General features: G+C 33.8%; 1 protein-coding gene across 1 annotated transcript in view; it reads right to left on the bottom strand.

Moving 5' to 3' along the window:
• The window catches only part of LOC138708674 (putative ammonium transporter 1), a 25085-nt gene extending 2690 nt beyond the window's left edge, over positions 1-22395 (bottom strand). Inside the window, exons 1-6 of the mRNA XM_069838761.1 lie at positions 22326-22395; positions 17149-17376; positions 12160-12374; positions 8775-9008; positions 6788-6956; positions 2232-2350 (exon numbers count right to left, since the gene is read on the bottom strand). Of these exons, the coding sequence (XP_069694862.1) occupies positions 2232-2350; positions 6788-6956; positions 8775-9008; positions 12160-12374; positions 17149-17376; positions 22326-22395 (1035 nt within the window). The remainder of the gene's footprint in view (positions 1-2231; positions 2351-6787; positions 6957-8774; positions 9009-12159; positions 12375-17148; positions 17377-22325) is intronic.
• Between the last annotated feature and the right edge of the window lie 318 nt (positions 22396-22713).

Here is a 22713-nt window from a genome sequence, read left to right as displayed (position 1 = left end):
GAATACAATATTTTTAGGTACACCCAGTAAGGAAAATTATGATTAGCCTATATATAGCTCAACTTATAACATTATAGATATACCATTAGTGTGAAAATATGAAAACAAAAAATATAAAATAAGTTAAATATCACTAGAACACAAAAAAAATTGAATACGTGGAAACATGCAATACAACACTTGTCATAATAGTAAGTTAGTTTGGCAACTCGTCATAAGATAATTTTCTAACTTGGATTTGAAAGATTTCAATGTTCGGCAGCCCTTGACTTCAGGCGGCAGAGAGTTCCAGTGACGAGAGGTAGCAACAGTGAAAGATGAGGAATACAGAGATGATGTGTGAAGTGGAATTTCTAGCGTGTTATCGCGTTGTGATCGAGTATTAATATTATGATAGCGAGAGAGAATATCACATTCAAATAGTAATTCTTAAAGTACCATTGATATTGCATAAATTTCGTTTGAAACCTTTCAGTATTCGTGATGTCAGGGTAGATTGTACGCGGTAGTCGTCGGCATTTCTTGACTCGCGAGGACACACAAACAGGACAGAGGAGAAAGGCGTGATCTTCCTCCCTTCTTTTAGCTATCACTTATTCATTCAAAGCTACGCAGTGTTCAAGCAAAGACACATGAGTAAGTTGTAAAATCGAAAAGCATTTCGCGTATGACAAATGAACATCTCGTTGCTAGGTTACAATTCGCTACATGCAGTTGACTCCTGATTTTAATGAGTTACTTAAACATCCATCTTAATGTTTAAATTGTGTATAAAATAACAAAAAGAAAAGAAATTAAATTCTGCAAAAATGAAAAAGAAATGAACAAATATATACTGACATATGTTAACAACGAGTATTATTCACGAAGAATTATTTAACTTGCCTCTGAGCTCCTGATCTTCATTCACACGAAGTTTCCCGAAGAACTTCAACGTGAAAAACATTACGTAGCATGTGCACGTGGCCCAGCAGGTCATCGCCAGGGCTCCGAGCATCCTCATCCCAAACGCCTGTAAATTAACAGCAATATAATAATAATAATAATAATAATAATAATAATAATAATAATAATAATAATAATAATAATATTTATAAGTGAAAGAACCATTTACACATAATTTTCAGATGAAATTTTAATTCCGTATTTGTACATTAACTAAAAACAATAATAATAATAATAATAATAATAATAATAATAATAACAGTAATAACAATAATAATCTTTATAAGTGAAAGACCCATTTACACATAATTTTCAGATGAAATTTTAATTCCGTATTTGTACATTAACTAAAAACAATAATAATAATAATAATAATAATAATAATAATAATAATAATAATAACAATAATCTTTATAAGTGAAAGAACCATTTACACATAATTTTCAGATGAAATTTTAATTCCGTATTTGTACATTAACTAAAAATAATAATAATAATAATAATAATAATGATAATGATAATAATAATGATGATAATAATAATAATAATTTTTATGAGTGAAAGAAGCATTTACACATAATTTTCAGATGAAATGTTAATTTTATATTTATAATAATAATAATAATAATAATAATAATAATAATAATAATAATTTATTTTAGCTGACAGAGTTAAGGCCGTAAGGCCTTCTCTTCCACTCAACCAGCAAAAAGTGTATATACACATGCATGAACTTACAAAGAATTCAACAATTTTATTTAGATGAGAGTTATATGTATACAAGAGTTATTTACGAATTAAACAACAAAATACTATGAACTATTAATTAAACACTGAAATAAACTGTGTAGCAGAATTAAGCTAAAATACATAGAATGTTAATATATTTCAAATGATATTAGATAATAGAAAGAGATTATTATGAGACAATTTTGAAAATGCAGCAGTACATTAAATAAAATATAATAAATTTATAATTTTTATTAAATAAAAAAAAAATAATAATAATAATAATAATAATAATAATAATAATAATCTTTATAAGTGAAAGAACCATTTACACATAATTTTCAGATGAAATTTTAATTCCGTATTTGTATATTAACTAAAAACTATAATATAATAATAATAATAATAATAATAATAATAATAATAATAATAATAAATGCAATATATAACATATCATTTATATATAAATGGTTTTAACAAAGTAATGTTGCACTTTTGCACCTTATTGTGCCCTATTTTTAAGAGTCTGTTTGTATTATCAACAATGTTTGCTTTACCATGGCAGAGTCGTAGGAGGCACCATAGAATATTCCGTCCTCCGCTAAAAACGATCCTGTAACAAGTCCCCAGAATCCTCCACCGAAATGTACAGCAACAGCGTCTAGTGGGTCATCAACTGTGAAACATCAGATCTGATTATTACCCAAAAGACACAAAGTTGTGCAGATATCCCACATGTAGTTTTGAAGCTTTAATAACTTTCGACTTAATGTAAGCAACAATTCAAATATAAAAAGTGCGCATAAACATATCTGTATTGCGAAGTGACCACTTATTATTACACGATATTTCAATATCAACCAGTCTTTATAGATGATTTTCAAATTCTAAGGCCCGATTGCAGAAAAGCCGATCAGATATGATCAACGATCAAGGAGGGTTTGATTGGCCATGAATTCTGTTTTCGTTACAGAAAGAACAGTCAGTATTTGATCGGAAATGAACCTTTCATCAGATTTTATCAACCGATTTTTGCTGATTAGTGACTGATAATTGGTCAAAAAGTGTTTATAGTGAAGTTCTAGTAATTTATACAGGAAACGGTTAAAGTTGGTAGCCCTAGTTATATTGTTCTAAATAACTCGATTTCTGATGAAGAAATTTTCAAACAATGTGAAAAAATATTCGGTAAATATTCATACGTAATATCTGACGTCATGTGATGAATGAAATGATTTCTGACCAGGATCGAAAAATTATTTTTCACTGCTTTTATTATATTCATAAAGCCCTCACGATGTTTAATAAGAAGGCTCTATTATTATCACAAACATTTGTGTCCCTCACGTTTTTAGTTCGGTTATTTTATTTTATTTTGTGGTCTATACAAATGAAATCCTCTGTTATATTTCCACAAAAAAAAAAAAAACAAAAAACAAAAAAAACGGTAAAGCATTCATTTGTTTTCTTGATCAGTGCCCACTCGATGCATTCGTTTCTCCCTTCTTAGAGAGAATCAAATTGGCCGTGGTTGCTAAATAGCGCTGATGCCAAATGCATTTCTTTCTTAAATCAGCAATTAGTAAACAGAGACAACTTTATTGGAGGTTCAGTTTCGTGCAACGCAATAAACAATCAAATAAATCAGACATCAACTGATTGGTGATCAGGGACTGATTTCATTTGCATTTCTGCAACCGGCCTAAGACTTGAGATACAAACATTGATCAACTAGTAATCTAATTTCTGGTTAGATAAAATCTTCTCACTTCCATTCGACAAGAAAGCATACATAAAAAGAACGTCATTACAGTTCTTTCTTGAAAAATAATTGTTGCTCACCCTTCATCCATGTCATGACGTAGTGAATTAATAAATACAAGGGCACAGCTGAGGCTCCGGACGCAAAACCCGCCCACATTTGAAACTGGTCGGCCGCCGCACAGACGGAAATCTGGTTGAAAAAAACAGTATTTATGTATCGAGGGTTACTTCATAATGTCCTCAGAATATTAGATAATTCCTAAAAATGAAGCAATTAGATAATTTTTGAATATCTATACCACATTACGTGATACTAGATGTGTGTTAGAATATTTAAATAATAATAATAATAATAATAATAATAATAATAATATTATTATTATTATTATTATTATTATTATTATTATTATTAAACTGCCCCCCATTGAGGGTAGCCCTTAGGGACTCAGTATATCCTCAAAAAATGATTATACATATGTAAACATAGATATTAAATTTTAAAGAAGGGAAACAAAGAAAAGGGCGTGAAAAATTACAATTACAATTGCTGTTAATGTGACACCACCACACTTGGATAATTCTCTGCAAATCATGTTATATAGTTTGTAATGTATGTACGTAGGTACATTTATATGCAATGTGTAAATAAAATGGGTGTATTTTGAGAGGTGGTAAAACAAAATAAAAACTGTTGCGCAAAAAAAAAAATAACTGAAAATAGCCAGAGCAAAATCAAAAGCTTTGTCCTGTCATTTGTTTAAGACACAATCAATTGTTTCTTTCATATCATTTATATTGTAGTTCTTTCTACATTTGATTATCTGCAACATTCTCGACATGCGCAATATCTCAGAGATGCTATGAATACACCAACGAGTTAGAAAGAGAGAGATATAGAGTGGTCATTGCGCCGCCATGTTTGAAGAAAATTGAACAACCGTCGGTAATGAACTTATGCGCCCAAAACAAAGTGGGCGCGGTGATAACTGACATTAGAATCATCAGCTGTCTTAATTTCGTTTGCATAAATCAGTTAAACTGAAGTGGAAGAACCTAGTATTTCGTCAAATACGTGCTAGGAACTTAATCTAAACTTATGCACGCTAAATTTAAAACACTTGAGCTATTCCTAGAAGGAATGCTTAAAAGAATAACCTAAGCAAAATTGTCATGTAGTATGGCAAGAAGTCCTAGCAAATAGACTGAAGAAAATGTTAATATTCCTAGGTTCTTTTAAATGCGATCTGCAAGATTGCCTATAAAATGAACGAGTATGATTCGGATGATTTTATTAAATTGTTTTCCCAGTCTCTACACGTTGCAAAACTATTTACTATACCATAAGATATAGAATGAAAGTAGGCCCTATCTGTAGTAAACAACCTTTACTCCAAGCTTCGTAACGTGGATGAAACATGACAAAACACGCTTTCAGTTTTTTTGTTACAGTAAAGTATAATTATTATCGAAATGTGAACGTGAGGCCAACAGCCGGCTGGTCTGTCTGAGCCTTTCAAGGGCTGTGGCACCACAGATAATTATTAGTGTATAATTGAGCACCCACGTACAATAATGGGGTAAGTAATTACGAAATATATTCATACTTACCCCATTATTGCACGTGGGTGCTCAATTATGTTCTTTCATGTCCTTCCAGTCAAAATACTAACAACAATGCGACCTACCACAGAGTTTTGCGTTATTTTGGATGCGAGTGCCGAAATACAATTTTAATATTTGATTGCTATTACTAGGTTTGAAACGGAATTGTAGCGGTTTTATCCGTATTTAGTTTAACTTTATTACTAGTAAACCATTTATTTGATTAATCGTTTGTCTTCGAAATAGGCCTACTTCTTATAAGCTACAGCTCATCGTCTTCTTGTATAAGCAGTAAGGACAGAAGGAGCAGAAATAAAGGATGCCGGTGACGAAATACAGTTTTAATATCATATTGCTATTTGTTTTTCACTGGGTCTGAAACGGAATTGTATTGGTTTTATCCGTATTTAGTTTAAGTACATTACCAGTGAACCATTTATTTTGTTTATGCCGGGCGTTGTTACACATTTATGCATGAAAAAAATTTGCTGCTAATTAACAAAACTATGGACTTAACTTCATAAAATTTACATGAAATATGATATATCAGTTGTCTTTTTCCTTTTGACATTGCAGTTATATGCAGCACACACAACAGGCATGTTTTTTCTTCGTTTTTTTTGTACTCCTTACCTCCGTTAAACAACATTGTAAGCAGACGAATTTTTACAAAGGTGGGCGCTTAGCTCAGATCTGCCGTGTTTCGCGGTGGCACCGCAAAGAGCGCTGTACAGGACAACATGGCCACTCTATAGTCTTCTCTTTCTATCTCGTTGGAATACACACACAAATATTTTACGTTTCATGTATTTGATATTTCTTCCACTAGAGAGTGTTGTTATAGCAAGGAAAAATTTAAAGACAAAAAATGGTCTTGTGGAATGAGAAAAACGCTAAGAAAATAACCTCCCAAGATAAGGCACGGTTACATAATCAGTGCATTGATAGCCATATATTTTTCACCAAGAAGTATAGAATGTCAGTGCTTACCATTGAAAACAATTTGGATCACAAAACACAATAAAAAACTCGCAAACAAAAATCAAAGATATCGCATGGTGTATTCACTCACAAATTCAAAGTTGTAGATCCCACAACACTTCAAGTAGTTTGCAAAAAAATTCCGCTCACATCACTGCAAGAGTGCAGTGAACAAAATCTATGTTATAGTAAATCTTCTGCCATATATAATAATAAAATAATAAATTTAGCTTCCCTTATGAAAAGGTGCCAGATTTGACAAAGCATATTACATATAATTTGGAAACACACCTAAAAGGTAAAATGATTTACATTTCAAACGGTTAGGGAATCGAATATACAAAATGTCGAAAAATTTACACCTAAGTAGCGTTTGTGCTCATTTACAGTTAAGAAAGGGCTGAAAAAAATATCATCAGATAGGTTAGAATGATTTGAATGACATATACCGCGAGAAAAATAATAGTACGGATTGATTGGCATTGATATCTAAACCAATCAACAGCCATCGGTTAAGATAACTTGAAATTTCCATTACCACTCCCATACAAATGATTTCTCAATATCTGAATCGATCCTTTGAGGGCACTAATGGCTATTTCCTTCACAATGCTGTGTGTTAGCCCCAGGTTTTTACATTTGTTGGTAAAGGAGGAGGGTATGGTACCTCGTGCTCCCACCATCAGACCTTTTACATCAATGTGGGACAGGCTATATTTATCTTTATAGAACGGGATTGTTGGTTCATAGATCCGTTTCTTTTCACTGTCCACCTCATGCGGTTGATCTGCATGTGTCTCAAATCTGATGTTGGGATCGAAAATGTATGCCGAGTTGTTCTTAATGGCAATGATATCAATTCGCCGAGCACTTCCTTGTGTGGCTAGTCCCTGCACCTCTTGATGGACTGTAAACCCTACTTCCTTCAATGCCTCCTACCATCAAAGTTACATTTGTCGCTGGTATAATTTCGTGGTAAATTTAAAAAGCAATATCACGAAATTAGCCATGTCACAAAATTAGCCAAGTTTGCCCTAAAATTCTCCATCACTCCTTAGACATGTTTCGTAACGCACCTGAAGATTATTGAATATTTTTTTGTCACTGTTGTTATAGAGTGAAGAACATGTCTGATGTTTTGTTTCAGTTCAATGACGTTTGTGGGTACCTGATGTATGTATACAAACTCTTTTAGAATTCCACACAGATACGCATCAGGGGGATAAGGAATTCATTTTCTTGGATACTGAGTACCATTTTGATTGTTTCTTTCACTGCCTTCTTTAGCAACAACTGAAGTAACATTAACAATGCCGGCAATAATTTTTCTCGCTGAGATATGAGTGCAACATTATATATAATTTAAACTGGTAATGGAAATTACGGGAAAACGGCTGAACGGATTTTAATAAATGACCCCTCATTTTGAAGCTTGGAACCCAGAGTTTTTCAGAAAAACAGTAGTTTTCAGTGAAATACAAATTTTCCTACATTATTTTCCTATTTTCCAAAATCCAACTTTCTTCAGTTTTGATAACTAATTGCATTTCAGCACGGCCGTGATTTCAGAATAAAACAAAACACGCACTACAATAAACAATAGCTATTACACGAAGGCCATGACCTGCAGGATTGCTGACATATTTAGAGTGCAAATTCAATTGGTTATTTAAAACTTCAAACTTACTAAAAATAATTTACAGGTCTGATTCTGCGGTGTGTAATTTTCTGGGTACAGCTGTGTATTGGATATTAAAATCTACAAAACTTGGGGTGGTTTGATATTATTACCATTAGAAATGAAATTTCATTATAGTTAATGCCATGATGTGAATATTTTTCATTAATTATACATATTAATGCAATACTGATGATATGAAAGTGAAACATTTTGGGGTTATATAAGTAGATATAGAGAATATCTTAAATTATATCTTCATTTCTATAACTTACTGAGTGGCGGCTATTATATATATATAACTACAAAACTTACGTAAGATAATAATATTGTTATTAAAAACCAAATATTTTTATAGTTATTAATCAATTGGGATTGGGTCTTTTTCATATACTTAATGGCTGTGTGGTGTAGATACTTGCGTCATTTTCTTTAGTAATGGCTCGAGAGAGCACAAAAATTACATTTCTTAAGGAAAGACGGTATTACTTACTGATAAAATAAGAGACCTGCAAAATGTTGTAGCCTCTCGATCATTTCAGCAAGATCTCTTAGCAGGATAAAATGATTTTACACTCTACATTTCAAGCTCTACATGTAGCATCTATACCAAGATGCTATGTCTATTGTTCGAAAGCATAGCAAACCTGACTTTTCTTAACTTTCACCTACAATCCACAATGACCTGAAATAGCTATTGCTTTACTCCCACATGAAAAACCCACTGATCGTCCTGACATTGTTACTTGCGTTTTCGCGTTGAAACTGAAAAACTGAAGGTGGATAGGTTCAAGAAAAAGTATTTGGCATAAAAAAAACCATTCAGTGGGAGTATGTTTTATTATTATGGAAGCAAATAACTTTCAAAATGTCTGGTATTTTTCATTGAAAATAAATCTGAAAAATTTTTATTTGAAATTCTAATGAACTTCGTTTGCAGCATTTGCTGCAGAAGCCACTAGTATACTTTATTCTGGACCACACTGTATATTCAAATTAAGTTTGGCAGTCTATTCTTCTCTTAATTTCATCGCCAATACTCTGAATTATGACTACAAATGTGTTTCATCCATACCATCCCGATGAAAGCGGCGTTAAGCGTGAGGCTGAAGGACCAGGCGGGTGGACCGAAGAGTCCAAGCTTGCAGACTGCCAGCATTACGATGCTGCCGCCACTGCCTCCGAGCACCGTGTTGATGATCACCCTAGAGATCGTGTCTTCATCGTCTGGGTTCGCCATGGAGCCAAGAGCAGCTCCATTAAAGGCCAGAAATCCAGCGACCAGGATCATGCCCCCGATGCCGGTTAGCTGAGAAATAAGACAGCGTGATATGAAACGCATCAAATCGTCCTCATCTCGTGATTGTCACACATCAAACTTGGTACATCTGGATGACTTCTTACGAAAGAAACGCAGTGGAATGATCACAGTCTAGTATATACAATCACGATCACAACAGCATCCATAGATAGTTGCTAACCACTAGGATCGCTACTATCGCCTCATTACAGACAACGCGAAATAGTACCTGCACACCTGAGGTTCCTAGCAACCTCAACAACTCAAGCTTTGTGACTGTATATAGTAGACTGTGATGATACTTACGATGTCTGTGGAACAGTGTACTCCAAGCACTGCGATCTCTATTCTGAAGTATTGTCCCGTCATACATAGTGACTGAATAACTTCTATAGTACACTGGATTGTAAAAGAAATGCCGAGTCGAAGTCGCTATCGATTTGAAATATTATCGTGTTACGAGGACTTCGCTTAGGAAACAATAGAAATAGAGATACACGGAGGGCTTTGCATAACTATAAACTTTGTTTTAAGATTAATGTTATCAAATAGTATAGATTTAATTTTCAGTTCTCTATCTTTATTTATGATAAAATTTTATATTTATATTTTATTTAAAATTGATACATTTTTGTTAATACAGTACAATATGAAACGTAACTGGCCGTATATATCGATTGTAACAATGACAGCATCCGTGGATAATAAGGAAGGCTGTGGAATACCATATAAACTGCAGTTTCACTATTTTCGTGTAGTATTCTTATTAATGTTGTATAATAAAAGTATATGAATAATTTAAAATCAATTCATATTAATAATAACGTGAATATGTTTTAAAAGTCGTATTTAGATGTTTTTAATAAACTAATCTCAGGAAAATAGCTTTCCACCTCGCCATATTTGCTAAAGTCCTCGGAAAACGATATAATTTCGTATCTGCATTTCTTTTTCAGCCCGGTGTACAACAGCTTCACTGTCATGAAGATGACTCACGAAATTTCTTACTATATTGTTACGTATTGCGCAACAAATAGTTATTTTATCTTGTTACGAATAACATTCCTTTTTACCTTTATTTTCTTGAACTATCGTTGAAAATATTATCGCTACTATGCACTCATTTCTAAATTAACATCGTTCACATTCTGCGTTGAGTTTTTACTTCTGTCATTGACGTTCGCCGTCTTACTTCTACCACCAATCTTTGCAGTTGTCAGCAATGGGTATATAAAGCGTTATTGTAAATTCATTCTTAATGTCAGAATTAATTCTGTCTCACTAAAGCAAAGAAAAAGTAAGCAACAATTAATTACGGAAAATAATATGAAGCATGCAATATTTCTCATAATATCCAGCTTTGATATAAAATAATGTTACATTAAATAATAATAATAATAATAATAATAATAATAATAATAATAATAATAATAATAATAATGATTTATTTTAGCTGGCAGAGTTAAGGCCGTAAGGCCTTCTCTTCCACTCAACCAGCAAAAAGTGTATATACATATGCATGAACTTACAAAGAATCCAACATTTTGATTTAGATGAGAGTTACATATATACAAGAGTTATTTACGAATTAAACAACAAAATACTATGAACTATTAATTAAACACTGAAATAAACTGTGTAGCAGAATTAAACTAAAATACATAGAATGTTAATATATTTCAAATGATATTAGATAATAGAAAGAGATTATTATGAGACAATTTTGAAAATGCAGCACAATCAGGATGATGTCTAAAGAAAAAAGCAACAGTGTAGTCAGTAATATTTTAAATCAGTATGATTGGAGTGAGATGCTAATAAGGTTATCTTTTAAGCTGTTCTTAAAGGTGTTTGTTGTCTTGCAGCCCCTAATACTTTGTGACAAGGAATTCCAATGACGCGAGGTGGATATTGTAAAAGATGAGGAATAACAAGATGTTCTATGAAGAGGTATATTTAGCGTGCCACAGATAAGTGATCTGGTATTTACGTCGTGGTTAGAGTATAGATAAGAGAAACGAGACGAAAGGTAATTTGGTGTTGAGGTGTGCAGAATTCGAAAGAGTAAAGACAAAGAGTGTAAAGTTCTGCGTTCTTTAAGTCGGAGCCACGAGAGACTTGCGAAGGACGGTGATATGTGATCGTATCGTCGGATGTTGCACACGTATCTGACGCACATATTCTGAGCTCGCTGTAACTTGACTGACAGTTCAGAACTTAGATCACTTAACAAAACGTCACAATAATCGAAGTGCGGCATTACTAGGGTTTGTACTAGGGTAAGTTTTAGTTGCTGGGGCAAGAAGTTTCTCAAGCGACTCAAAGAGTGAAAGGAGGAACAGATTTTTTTTATCGTTTCTTTAACTTGAAAATTCCAACTTAGATTATTATCAAAAAAGAAGCCAAGATTTTTTACGACAGATGAATAAGGGATTAGCGTGTTGTTAAGGGTAACAACTGAAAGATTACTGTTAACAAATTATTAAATACAGTATTAAATACAGCACTACTCAACATTTCTTAAGTGTCTCATATATTATTCCACATTAGCACCTCACGTTTTAAACAATAGTCCGATTTCCGCTATGTTGATATTTGTATTTGTGGGCGTAATTCCACGCCGCTCCGCTAGATGTCATGTCCGTGATATTTCGCACTCACGCCAATGCTGCTAGTATACAGCTGTCCGGTATTATTATAGTAAGGTATTTGTATTAACTCCTACATAAACATTGACCATTATGTTTTACCGACAAAATAATGCTTTCCGCAAGAACCCAGCTTGTTTCAAGTCAGTATTTTACAGAATTGATTGGTTTGCAACAAGATTTCAGTCCACACCAGTGGAGTAACGGTTAGCGCATCTGGCCACGAAACCAGGTGGCCCGGGTTCGATTCCCGGTTGGGACAAGTTACTTGGTTGAGGGTTTTTCCGGGGTTTTCCCTCAACCCAATATGAGCAAATGCTGGGTAACTTTCGGTGCTGGACCCCGGACTCATTTAACCGGCATTATCACCATTATCTCATTCAGACGCTAAATAACCTAAGATGTTGATAAAGCGTCGTAAAATAAACTACTAAAATAAAAAAAACAAGATTTCAAGCAATATATTAACATAAAGTTTTCGGATTTGTTAAACATTTTACAATAATACTTACTGGAACCGAGTGACCAACAATGGCCTCGCTTTGTTTGTTATTTCTCTGGTTTTCAAATCTTCCAATCCGAGGCCCCAGGAGAAAGGCGCCCCAAAACGAGCAAACTCCCCCCAGCAAATGAACAGGCCCGCAACCGGAATAATCTCGATACCCAAGTTTCTGGAGCCAACCTTCTTCTGACCACACCCAGTGGGTTGTTGGGGGGTATATCAGACCTTAAATTAATTCAAAGAACAATTATTTGCATTTTGAAATCCTCATTATTGAATCCTGAGGTTTATATTTTTATTCCTAAGAAAACTCTGACTGCCTCCGTGGTCTGTTGGTCAGCATGTTGGCTTGCAGATCCGGAGGACCCGGGTTTGATTCCCGGGCTCGGCTCCCGGTGAATTTTTCTTGAAGAAGCAAAATTACCTGGGTGTCTAGAGTCTGGAAATTTGTATGAATGTGAATGTGAGTGTGCCGGGTTAATATTAATTAACCAATCATCAAAAATATAAAATACATCAGGACTGTCGCTGGGCAGTAACCTGAACACACGTTTCAGCGTCACATTGTTGACAAGTAACTCCATCTGTTAGCACAACCATAAAACATCTAATAGATGCTATAGAATTACCAACAACGGGAAAAAAAGAAAACTCTAAAAAGTATACAAATGTGTATTTTGAGATAAAAAGTATATATTGTAGAAAATGAAGAACATCAGAATAGTATTTTATCTTCAGTTGAAAGTGACTTAATAAACATGAATTATTTTTTATTAAAACTTCTAAAATAATAAAAAGTGTCACGTATAGACGTAAGTCCATTTGTGTAACGACATAACAAAAATTACTGAAACTGTTTTTTCACTACTCAGGCGACGTCACACTTTTCTACCCTACGTTGTTAATCGAGCGTCGTTCGTTTTAGAAATCCATAACGATATATATTCTTCTCGGAAGACGCATGTATGTATGTATTTATTTATTCACACTACAAATGGGTATATACCCGGTGGCAGTAGTAACTAATTACACTCTATAATGACAATTAATAATAAAATACAGCCCACTTTGAGGTCTGTGGATATAGAAGGAAAAATTGGATCGGTGTCGGGTAGAGTTCCCGGGTAGCTCAGTGGGAGAGCGTTGGTACGTTTAACCAAAGGTCCCGGGTTCGATACCCGGCCCCGGAACAATTTTTCCCTCGAAATTATTCAAATTAACTTTACAGGGAGTTATTCCTGAAAGCTTTATTTGCATAATACACGTCACTGTACGTAACAGAAAACCACAATTTAAAGTCACACAGAGTTAATGTGCACTCAAATGTTGGTTGCTTGACTGTTGTCAGCCCACTTTGAGGTCTGTGGATATAGAAGGAAAAATTGGATCGGTGTCGGGTAGAGTTCCCGGGTAGCTCAGTGGGAGAGCGTTGGTACGTTTAACCAAAGGTCCCGGGTTCGATACCCGGCCCCGGAACAATTTTTCCCTCGAAATTATTCAATAAAAATACAATCAATAAACCATCTTCCTGACACATATTACCGTTTAATTCAATCATATCTTAGAAGACGAACTTATGCAATAATTTATGAAGGTGTACAGTCTCAGATTAGATATATTTCTGCAGGTGTACCTCAAGGGAGCATTCTAGCCCCCTTTCTCAATTTAATTTACACTCATGATATACCAACACCTAAATCAGATTCTCTAACTGTAGCTCAGTTCGCTGATGACATTGCTGTCCTTAGCAAAGGAGATACTGGTGAACAAGTGACAACCATTCTACAAAACTTTCTTCAAGAAATTGAAATATGGAACAAAAAATGGAGAACAGTCATGAACACAAATAAGTCATCAACAGTAACATTCACATACCTCAAAAAAGAAAAAGCACTTCCATTATACCTCAATTGTTCACCAGTACCACAACATGAAGAAGTACTATATCTTGAACTCATCCTAGACAGTCGCTTGACCTGGAATAAACATCTCACTTACACCCTCCAGAGATTAAGATAACAGACTTCATCGATTGAAAACAATACTTTCCAGCTCTTGTCTTTTCCTTTCCAACAAAAGGTTAATTAATATATGTAATGCTTCTCAAACCTATTTGGCTCTATGGATGTTCATTATGGGGATCGGCTTCTATAAGCCAAATCAAGCGTATTCAAACATTCCAAAATCGTGCACTAAGGATAATCACTGGAGCACCATGGTACATCAGAAATAAAACACTTCATTCAGATCTAGATCTAGCCAAAACAGAGACTGTACTTCATTCTTCCTATACACGATTACATGCAACATTGTCAACACATTCTAACAGCTCAATCAACCAGATTCCTCGGAACCTGCCCCCTGCACAGCCTGGTCGTCGCCTCAAGAGGAAAAGACACACTGATTTGTTGATGCTTTGAGGAACGTTAATGACGTCACCCTCTCCACACGTCTCATATTGTTGTAATGTTAATTATTTAAGCACAATTGATAGTACTAATGTACAAACGTTTTTAAATAAATAAATAAATAAATAATAACAAAAACAATCAATAATAAATGAATAATAATAATAATAATAATAATAATAATAATAACAGGGAGCATCATAATCGCAATACACGTTCACAGCACAATCTGTTGCTATCAATACCACGTCATCAGACATCTCTGTACTCAAGTTCTTTCTCAATAGCCATGGCCCGCTCATGGAATTCGCTGCCGCTGGAAATCAGGGGTAGTCTTAGTCCTCAGTTGTTTAAAATTAGGTTGTTTAGAAATATTTTAAATGCACAGAATTAGTTTTTTTAGGTATAATTTTTATTTATTATTATTATTATTATTATTATTATTATTATTATTATTATTATTATTATTATTATTATTTTACACAGTCATTACTTTATTTTTCCATTAACACTAATATCTAGATAATTGTCATTGTCTCAATGTAACCCATGCTGTGCTGATCATACTAATTGTACTATTCCTTTAGTTGTGAGATTATATTCATATATATATTCTTTTTTTCAAGTTAATACTTGTATACTAGAATGTATTTTCCTGTTTGTGATTTTGTATTCAGTCTCTTTTTTATTATATATTTATTATTATTATTATTATTATTATTATTATTATTATTATTATTATTATTATTATTATTATTATTTGAAGTTAATACTGATTATGTATATGTATTCAATCTCTCTTTTTTACTTTATTATGTTTATTATTATTTTTAAGTTAATATTCGTATACCGGTATGTAGTTTTCTGTATGAGATTTGATCCTGGTTGAGTGGAAGAGAAGGCCTGATGGCCTTAACTCTGCCAGGGAAAATAAAACTATTATTATTATTATTATTATTATTATTATTATTATTATTATTATTATTTTACACAGTCATTATTTTATTTTTCCATTAACACTAATATCTAGATAGTCATTGTCTCAATGTAACCCGTGCTGTGCTGATCATACTAATTGTACTATTCCTTTAGTTGTGAGATTATATTCATATGTATTAATTCTTTTTTTATCTTAATACTTGTATACTAGAATGTATTTTCCTGTTTATGATTATGTATTCAGTCTCTTTTTTTATTATATATTTTTATTATTGTTATTTTAAAGTTAATAATGATTGTGTATATGTATTCAATCTCTCTTTTTTACTTAATTATGTTTATTATTATTTTTAAGTTAATATTTGCGTCGTGGTCTAAGGCATCCTGTCTAGGACTCGCGTTACGGAATGCGCGCTGGTTCGAGTCCTCATGGGGGAAGAAATTTTCTCATGAAATTTCGGCCAGTGTATGGGACCGGTGCCCACCCAGCATCGTGATGCACTTGGGGAGCTACGATAGGTAGCGAAATCCGGTTGCGAATACCAGCTATAACGGCTGGGGGGATCATCGTGCTAACCACACGATACCTCCATTCTGGTTGGATGATCGTCCACCTCTGCTTCGGCATGTGGACGTGAGGTCAGCAGCCGGCTGGTCGGTCTAGGCCCTTCACGGGCTGTAGCGCCACGGATTATTATATATTTTTCTGTATGTGATTTGATCCTGGTTGAGTGGAAGAAAAGGACTGATGGCCTTAACTTTGCCAGGGAAAATAAAACTATTATTATTATTAAATTTAATGAAGCACGATCACTTAAAATAACATTTAAAGTAAATCTAATTTGTATCTTAACCCTAAGTTCGAACTGAAACCCACGAGTATGATATGTTCATACCTGCACAAGTACTTTTCAGTACTACACTAATTTCACTGACAACTCACCACGTTTAGATTTTTTAGATTTAGATTTTATTTAATAATAACATATACATAAAAACGTTACATTAAAATACCCCGAAAGAGCAAAGCTCGTGTTCGGGGACAGTTCCGTTACATAGATATACATACTTTGTAGACAAAATACTTAATAAAAAAGCTCACATAAAGATGATAATAAAATTAGTAAATAATAATACTAGTAATAACTGAGTGAAAAAAGAGACGATGTTGAGATTGATGGATTAATATTAACTTATTATTAGTAGTATAATTAGTGCAGGTCATGTTGCTATAGTAACCAAGATAAAATAGAAAAATACACTTAGGACAGAAATAATTTTGTTTTACGATACATGGTACATAATATATATACAGGGAAGTCTGACATATATTTTTTTTAATTCTGGATCTGAAAATTTCATTGCTTAAAGTAGTCAATTCTGGATGAAATTTTATTATCGAATTATATAGCCGTGGACCATAATTTGTAGTGTGTAGTAAAGCAGCAGATGTGAAACATTTAGGTTCAACTAATTTAAGAATTTCATTTCGTCTTGCATTATGAGCATGTGGCTGAGCTACAAATTTAATTCTATTTTTATGATAGAATTTCATTAACGTTTGGCAACAATATTGTCTTAAACCGCGAAATATCGAAACATCAATCCGTTTCTAATACTGACTAGCCCCAGCAAATTCAGTGTTGGCTTACCGGATATGACAGCGCTGTAAGTGATGTATGCGATATAGTTACAGCGCTCCGCTACGGCACCGGATACCAGCGTGGCAGCCGTTGCAGCGAAGACGCAGTGGAAGAACCAGTCAGCTCTCCGCTCTGGTGGTAGGCCTACACCGGCGAAGTAAGTTCCCCCAAACACAGGGTTACCTTCCCCATGACCCAGGGCGTAACCCACCAGCCAGTACGCCACTGCACTGATAACTGAAAAATTTCGGTGTTGCAGTAAACATAGATAAAGACATAGGCCCGGTTTCTTCAACCTTTGTTAAAATGCACCTAACATAGCGTTAATTATCTGTAAGTTAAAAGTATGAATTGCTGTTAAAAATATTGCGTTTCTTCAACTTCAGATTTCACATTTTAACATTATGTTTGTTTACTCTCTGTTAGGACCAGAGATTCTAGAGTTTAACCATAACCTATAACCACAGTTTAGTATATACAGTTGCGAAGCTCAATACTTACTAAATATGCAAACATAGACAGTTGAAATATGCATCCATAGATAGTTGCTAGCCACTAGGATCGCTACTATCGCCTCATCACAGACTCTTTCCCTAGCAGACGATAAAATGTATTTTACTTTTGATATCGTGTTCTTTTGAAAAATTAACACTTCCTCTATTGAAATACGAAATACATAAGGTTTATTTTCATAAAGTATATATTATATTTTATAAACTCACCTTCCTGGATCTTTCGGAAGAAGGATAACTCTGACCTCTTTTTCTTAGAATTTATAGTGCTACAAAGGTCTCCTTGTCCCATATTATAATTCAAATTATTGCATTTTAGCCATTTACAGTTATTACAACCGATAACAAACATTTCACAGTTTACACAACTTTTCACAACAATGCGAAATACGGCACAGTCAATGCCTTTTCGATCTAGACCAGGCCGTAATATATGTTTAGGTTTTCTATTTCAGTGTATGGAGCTCAGTGAATTATTATATTATAACTTTATTGCGTATTATAACTAAGTTTTATTTAGTGTAGTCCATAAGTTCCCTTTACTTCTTATTGCATAATATGTTGCAGAAATAATTGCAAAACTGTGTTATTTTAATGTGAAGAGAATTTTACATGTTAACATAATCTTTTCGCGTCAACATTTTATGTTTAGAATGGAAGCTATTTTGAGGTTTAATAAAAAAGAATTTATATTGTGATTTAATAAAGCACAAATACCTTCCTTAATAAAGACAGAAAAATTATCATACCACTCTTATGAAATTAGTGTATGAACGATTGTTACTTCGTCTCTTAGGTAGTAGATAAATACAATAATTCAATACTCAATTGTAGTATTAAAATACAGACAAATTGAATGTGCGGAGTATCATACATGACATTATGCTTAATTATAATGTATAATTGCGAATTTAGGAATATAAGTTAAATATAGTAAACATAACCTATAATATTTCCATATGAATGGCAGGGCATTGGAGACCACTAAAATTAGACAGAAAGGGACAACTGGGACAGTAAACATAACCTATAATTTGAACATATCTAAATATTCGTGCGGTGCAATTGAAAATTATTGAATCGTGCATAAATGAATGTACAAGAATTTCGCAATATTTAATCGAAATAAAGGCAGGTATTACACATACGAACAACGTAATTTTCACACCAAAAATAATATTTCATCTTAACTCGCAAGTGAATTATGTCTGAAGTGTCTCATAATCATTGTTTTAAATTTTATTAATGCAATTACACAATATTTTAGAGAAATATATGTTACTCTTTATGCATTCCAACTAATTTATATGGTTGAAACGCCGCCCTTCGTGATCGGGTTAAGCGAGTCACATGGTCTGCCTTACGGCCTGTATTAGATCACGATGGCAGTGACACAGTCAATTGTTCCTAGTACTCACAGCGCTACAAGCGGCTAGCAACTATCGCGAGAAATGCAAAAAAATCATCCCAAGCTTCGCAACTGTATATACTAAACTGTGCTATAACCAAGTATAGGCTCACTTCTGTTTTCTGAACTCTGACAATTGCGATTCTCGCTTGTTTCCGGTGTTTGATTCAGAGAGGATAGAAGTCTTTCTATTGGTATTGCTGTTATGAAATGGAAAACACTAGAACAAAAAGAAATCGTGGGACTAATTTCTCTTCATTCGAAAGAAACCTTCTGCTGGAAATTATTTCGCAGTATAAACCAATTAATGAGAATAAACAAACAAACGTATCCAAGTTGAAAGCGAAAAGTTAGGCTTGGCAGAAAATAGGCTACACCTTTGTATGAACTTCTGGTCTGTCAAATCACAGAAATCAACCCCTCTGTTTATGTATTCATGGATATCATTTTCTAAATAATCCAGATATATAAGTTCAGCATCTAACACACCAGCCATATTGGATACTTCTATGCTAACAGAGAGTTAAATGATTTAACTGCATGAAATTGGGCAGTTAAATTAACATAGGTTTTAACAGCCTGTTAGTACTAACAGTAGTTGAAGAAATTCTTCAACTGTTAAGTTTACAGTTAAAATGGAATAACATACTGTTATAATTTAACAAAGGTTGAAGAAACAGGGCCATGAAGAATTAGACTGTGTTACTATAAATTAAATTAATATAGATGAAAAATTCTCACAATTCATTTCCCATCTACATATAATACATCAATCCAGCACTGGTTAGACAATTCATGTTAGCAAGTAGTCACTTTCGAAGCATACACATATTTTTGTTATCTTCAGAGAAAGAATTTTTCTAGAAAATTTGTTCACAGGACATCTCATTTTTAAATAGAACTATAAATAATTGGAATGACCTACTTGCAGCGGTCTTTGAGGGCTGTCCTTCCTTAAGGATATTCAAGAATAACTTAAAAAGTTGTGTATAAAGTGCAAATTAAAATTAAGGTGACACTTAACATTTAATGTTTTAAGGTGACATGTATTTATTTAGCCTGACGAGTTACTCCCTTGGTTTGAATTGTAAATTATTTAAAAATAGCGTGTAAGAGGGCCTTAGACTAGAAATGTTTAGCTTAAATGTAGTTCTGTTTATAAGTATGCATAAGGGTGTAATTATTTGTATTATTTGAACTGTTGTATCAGTGAAGCGAGGTGAGTCAGTGAAGTTATGGTTTTACAGTGCAGTGAATAGTTCCGAACAGTGATAATTTATAGCGTCAATGAAATGTGTTCTATAGTGTCAGTGAAATGTGTTATAGAATGTCAGTGAAATGTGTGCTAAAGTGTCAGTGAAATGCGTCATAGTGCCACTACAGTGAGTGAGATGAGAGTAAAGTGAAAGACTATTGAAACTTATGTAGGGCCTACACATATGTAGGTTGTATTGTAAAATTAGGTTATTTTATGTTATATTATTAATTGTAATTATTGTGTTAAATTGTATTGTGTATTCTTATTGTATTGTGTGTATAATTATATTGTGTATTGTATAATTGTATTGTGTATTGCTTATCATTTTATTGTGTATTGTTTATATTGTGTATACCACTGCCACCGGGTGCTTGCCTACTTGCAGTGTAAATAAATACATTCATCATCTTACTTCTGATGTAGTATGCTGATCTTTTTCGGATAAAAGTTTTAATTTGGGACTAATATGATTCAGATTTTTTTTGTACTTTATCCAAGGAACAAGCTGTTAAAATCTGCACAGTCGTATTGCTCCCATTCTTACGTAAAATTAACGTATTGCTTAAGGTTTAATTTGTCTGCAATACTCACAAATATCCATGATGTTCTTCATTATAATGTTGGTTGCGTTCTTGGATCGCACCGCCCCCGCCTCCAGACAAGCAAACCCGCATTGCATCACTGCAAACGTGAATAACTTACATTAAACATTTCGCTTCTCCGAAAGTTTGTTATTCTGTTAAATAAGATGTGCTTTATTAAGTTATGCATTTGAATTTTTAGTTTTAGGCATAATGCAGCACAAACTACGGATCTCAAGATCAGCTGTCGCCCTGGGTGGCGCAGTCGGTATAGCGTTAGCCTTCTATGCCTACGTTGAATTTTGAGATATGCATCTGTATTCCCATCATTAGTGTACACATGAGATTAATTTCAATAAATTAGCGTTGTAAATGCAGATTTTAATACATAGTTACATAGCTTAACTATTTGAATTTAATCGATTAATCGATAGATTCCATGGTGGGTCCCTATCACCACGGCATGGCGCGGAGAGGACCATAGGTTAAGGGTGTTTGAGAATAAGGTGCTTAGGAAAATATTTGGGGCTAAGCGGGATGAAGTTACAGGAGAACGGAGAAAGTTACACAACGCAGAACTGCACGCATTGTATTCTTCACCTGACATAATTAGGAACATTAAATCCAGACGTTTGAGATGGGCAGGGCATGTAGCACGTATGGGCGAATCCAGAAATTCATATAGAGTGTTGGTTGGGAGACCGGAGGGAAAAAGACCTTTAGGGAGGCCGAGACGTAGATGGGAGGATAATATTAAAATGGATTTGAGAGAGGTGGGGTATGATGATAGAGACTGGATTAATCTTGCACAGGATAGGGACCGATGGCGGGCTTATGTGAGGGCGGCAATGAACCTTCGGGTTCCTTAAAAGCCATTTGTAAGTAAGTAAGTAATTTAATAGATTAATCGAATTTTGATAAAGTTGAAAAAATGTTTTAATATACTGTAATATTTATGGTTAAATTTAACTTGTGTTCGGTGATAAGCATAAGTATTAAATGTTGTATATCTGTATATACTGTATCGTTATATTACAAAACAACTATTTTAATTATTTACTAACATATTTATTATGAGGCTTATAATTTATTGTGTCAGTTTCTCCTGGAACTTTTTGAGACAAACATAAATAACAAAAAGTATGAAGACTCACCTAGTTAATACTGCTTCATCCATGATTTTAAACATGTGAGTGCATTCACATGCTCCGAATTAAGTGCCGCTCTCCGTTTAGTAACAATGTTTCCTGCATCACTAAACACGAAAAAACTTTTTTTCTGTCAAGCATTTCTCCACGGTCGTTCAATTTAAATCCAAACGTTTCACAGAGTTTACCTCTCAAATTCTCATATGACATAATGGAGTTTACACTTTTTACAGGTCACAGAAAACTAATTTTTTTTCTTTATCAAACTAAACACACAACCTGCAACGGTCGTCGGTCGTTGTCGTTGTTGCCCACGACGCCTTTCCTTGCCCTCGGCTGCCAGCTCCATCGTATATGGAAAGTATCTCAAGAAGGCACGTTGATGTCAATAATTAAAGATGTACACTAATTAATTTGGGCGCCAGCCTCCTCGAGATTACTGCGGTAGAGTGTGAGATTTTCCCAGGTCAGCTGCAAAAACGGTCTGGACATGGGGTTTGGGAGACGTGTTCGTAGATTGAAATGATGTAGGCGCACACCAGAAGTTGTTGGTAAGAACTATGAGAACGTTTATTATTATTATTAAGTGTTCGTTTCAGGTTAGCAGAAATTCGCGTCCAAGTGTATAATTTACTGTTCTCACTTCCCACAAGTTGGTAGACTAATT

Source organism: Periplaneta americana, chromosome 11, assembly GCF_040183065.1.
Source record: "Periplaneta americana isolate PAMFEO1 chromosome 11, P.americana_PAMFEO1_priV1, whole genome shotgun sequence".
Taxonomy (NCBI): Eukaryota; Metazoa; Arthropoda; class Insecta; order Blattodea; family Blattidae; genus Periplaneta; species Periplaneta americana.
The sequence above is the reverse complement of the archived record's forward strand: the minus strand, read 5'-3'. Positions and strand labels throughout refer to the sequence as shown.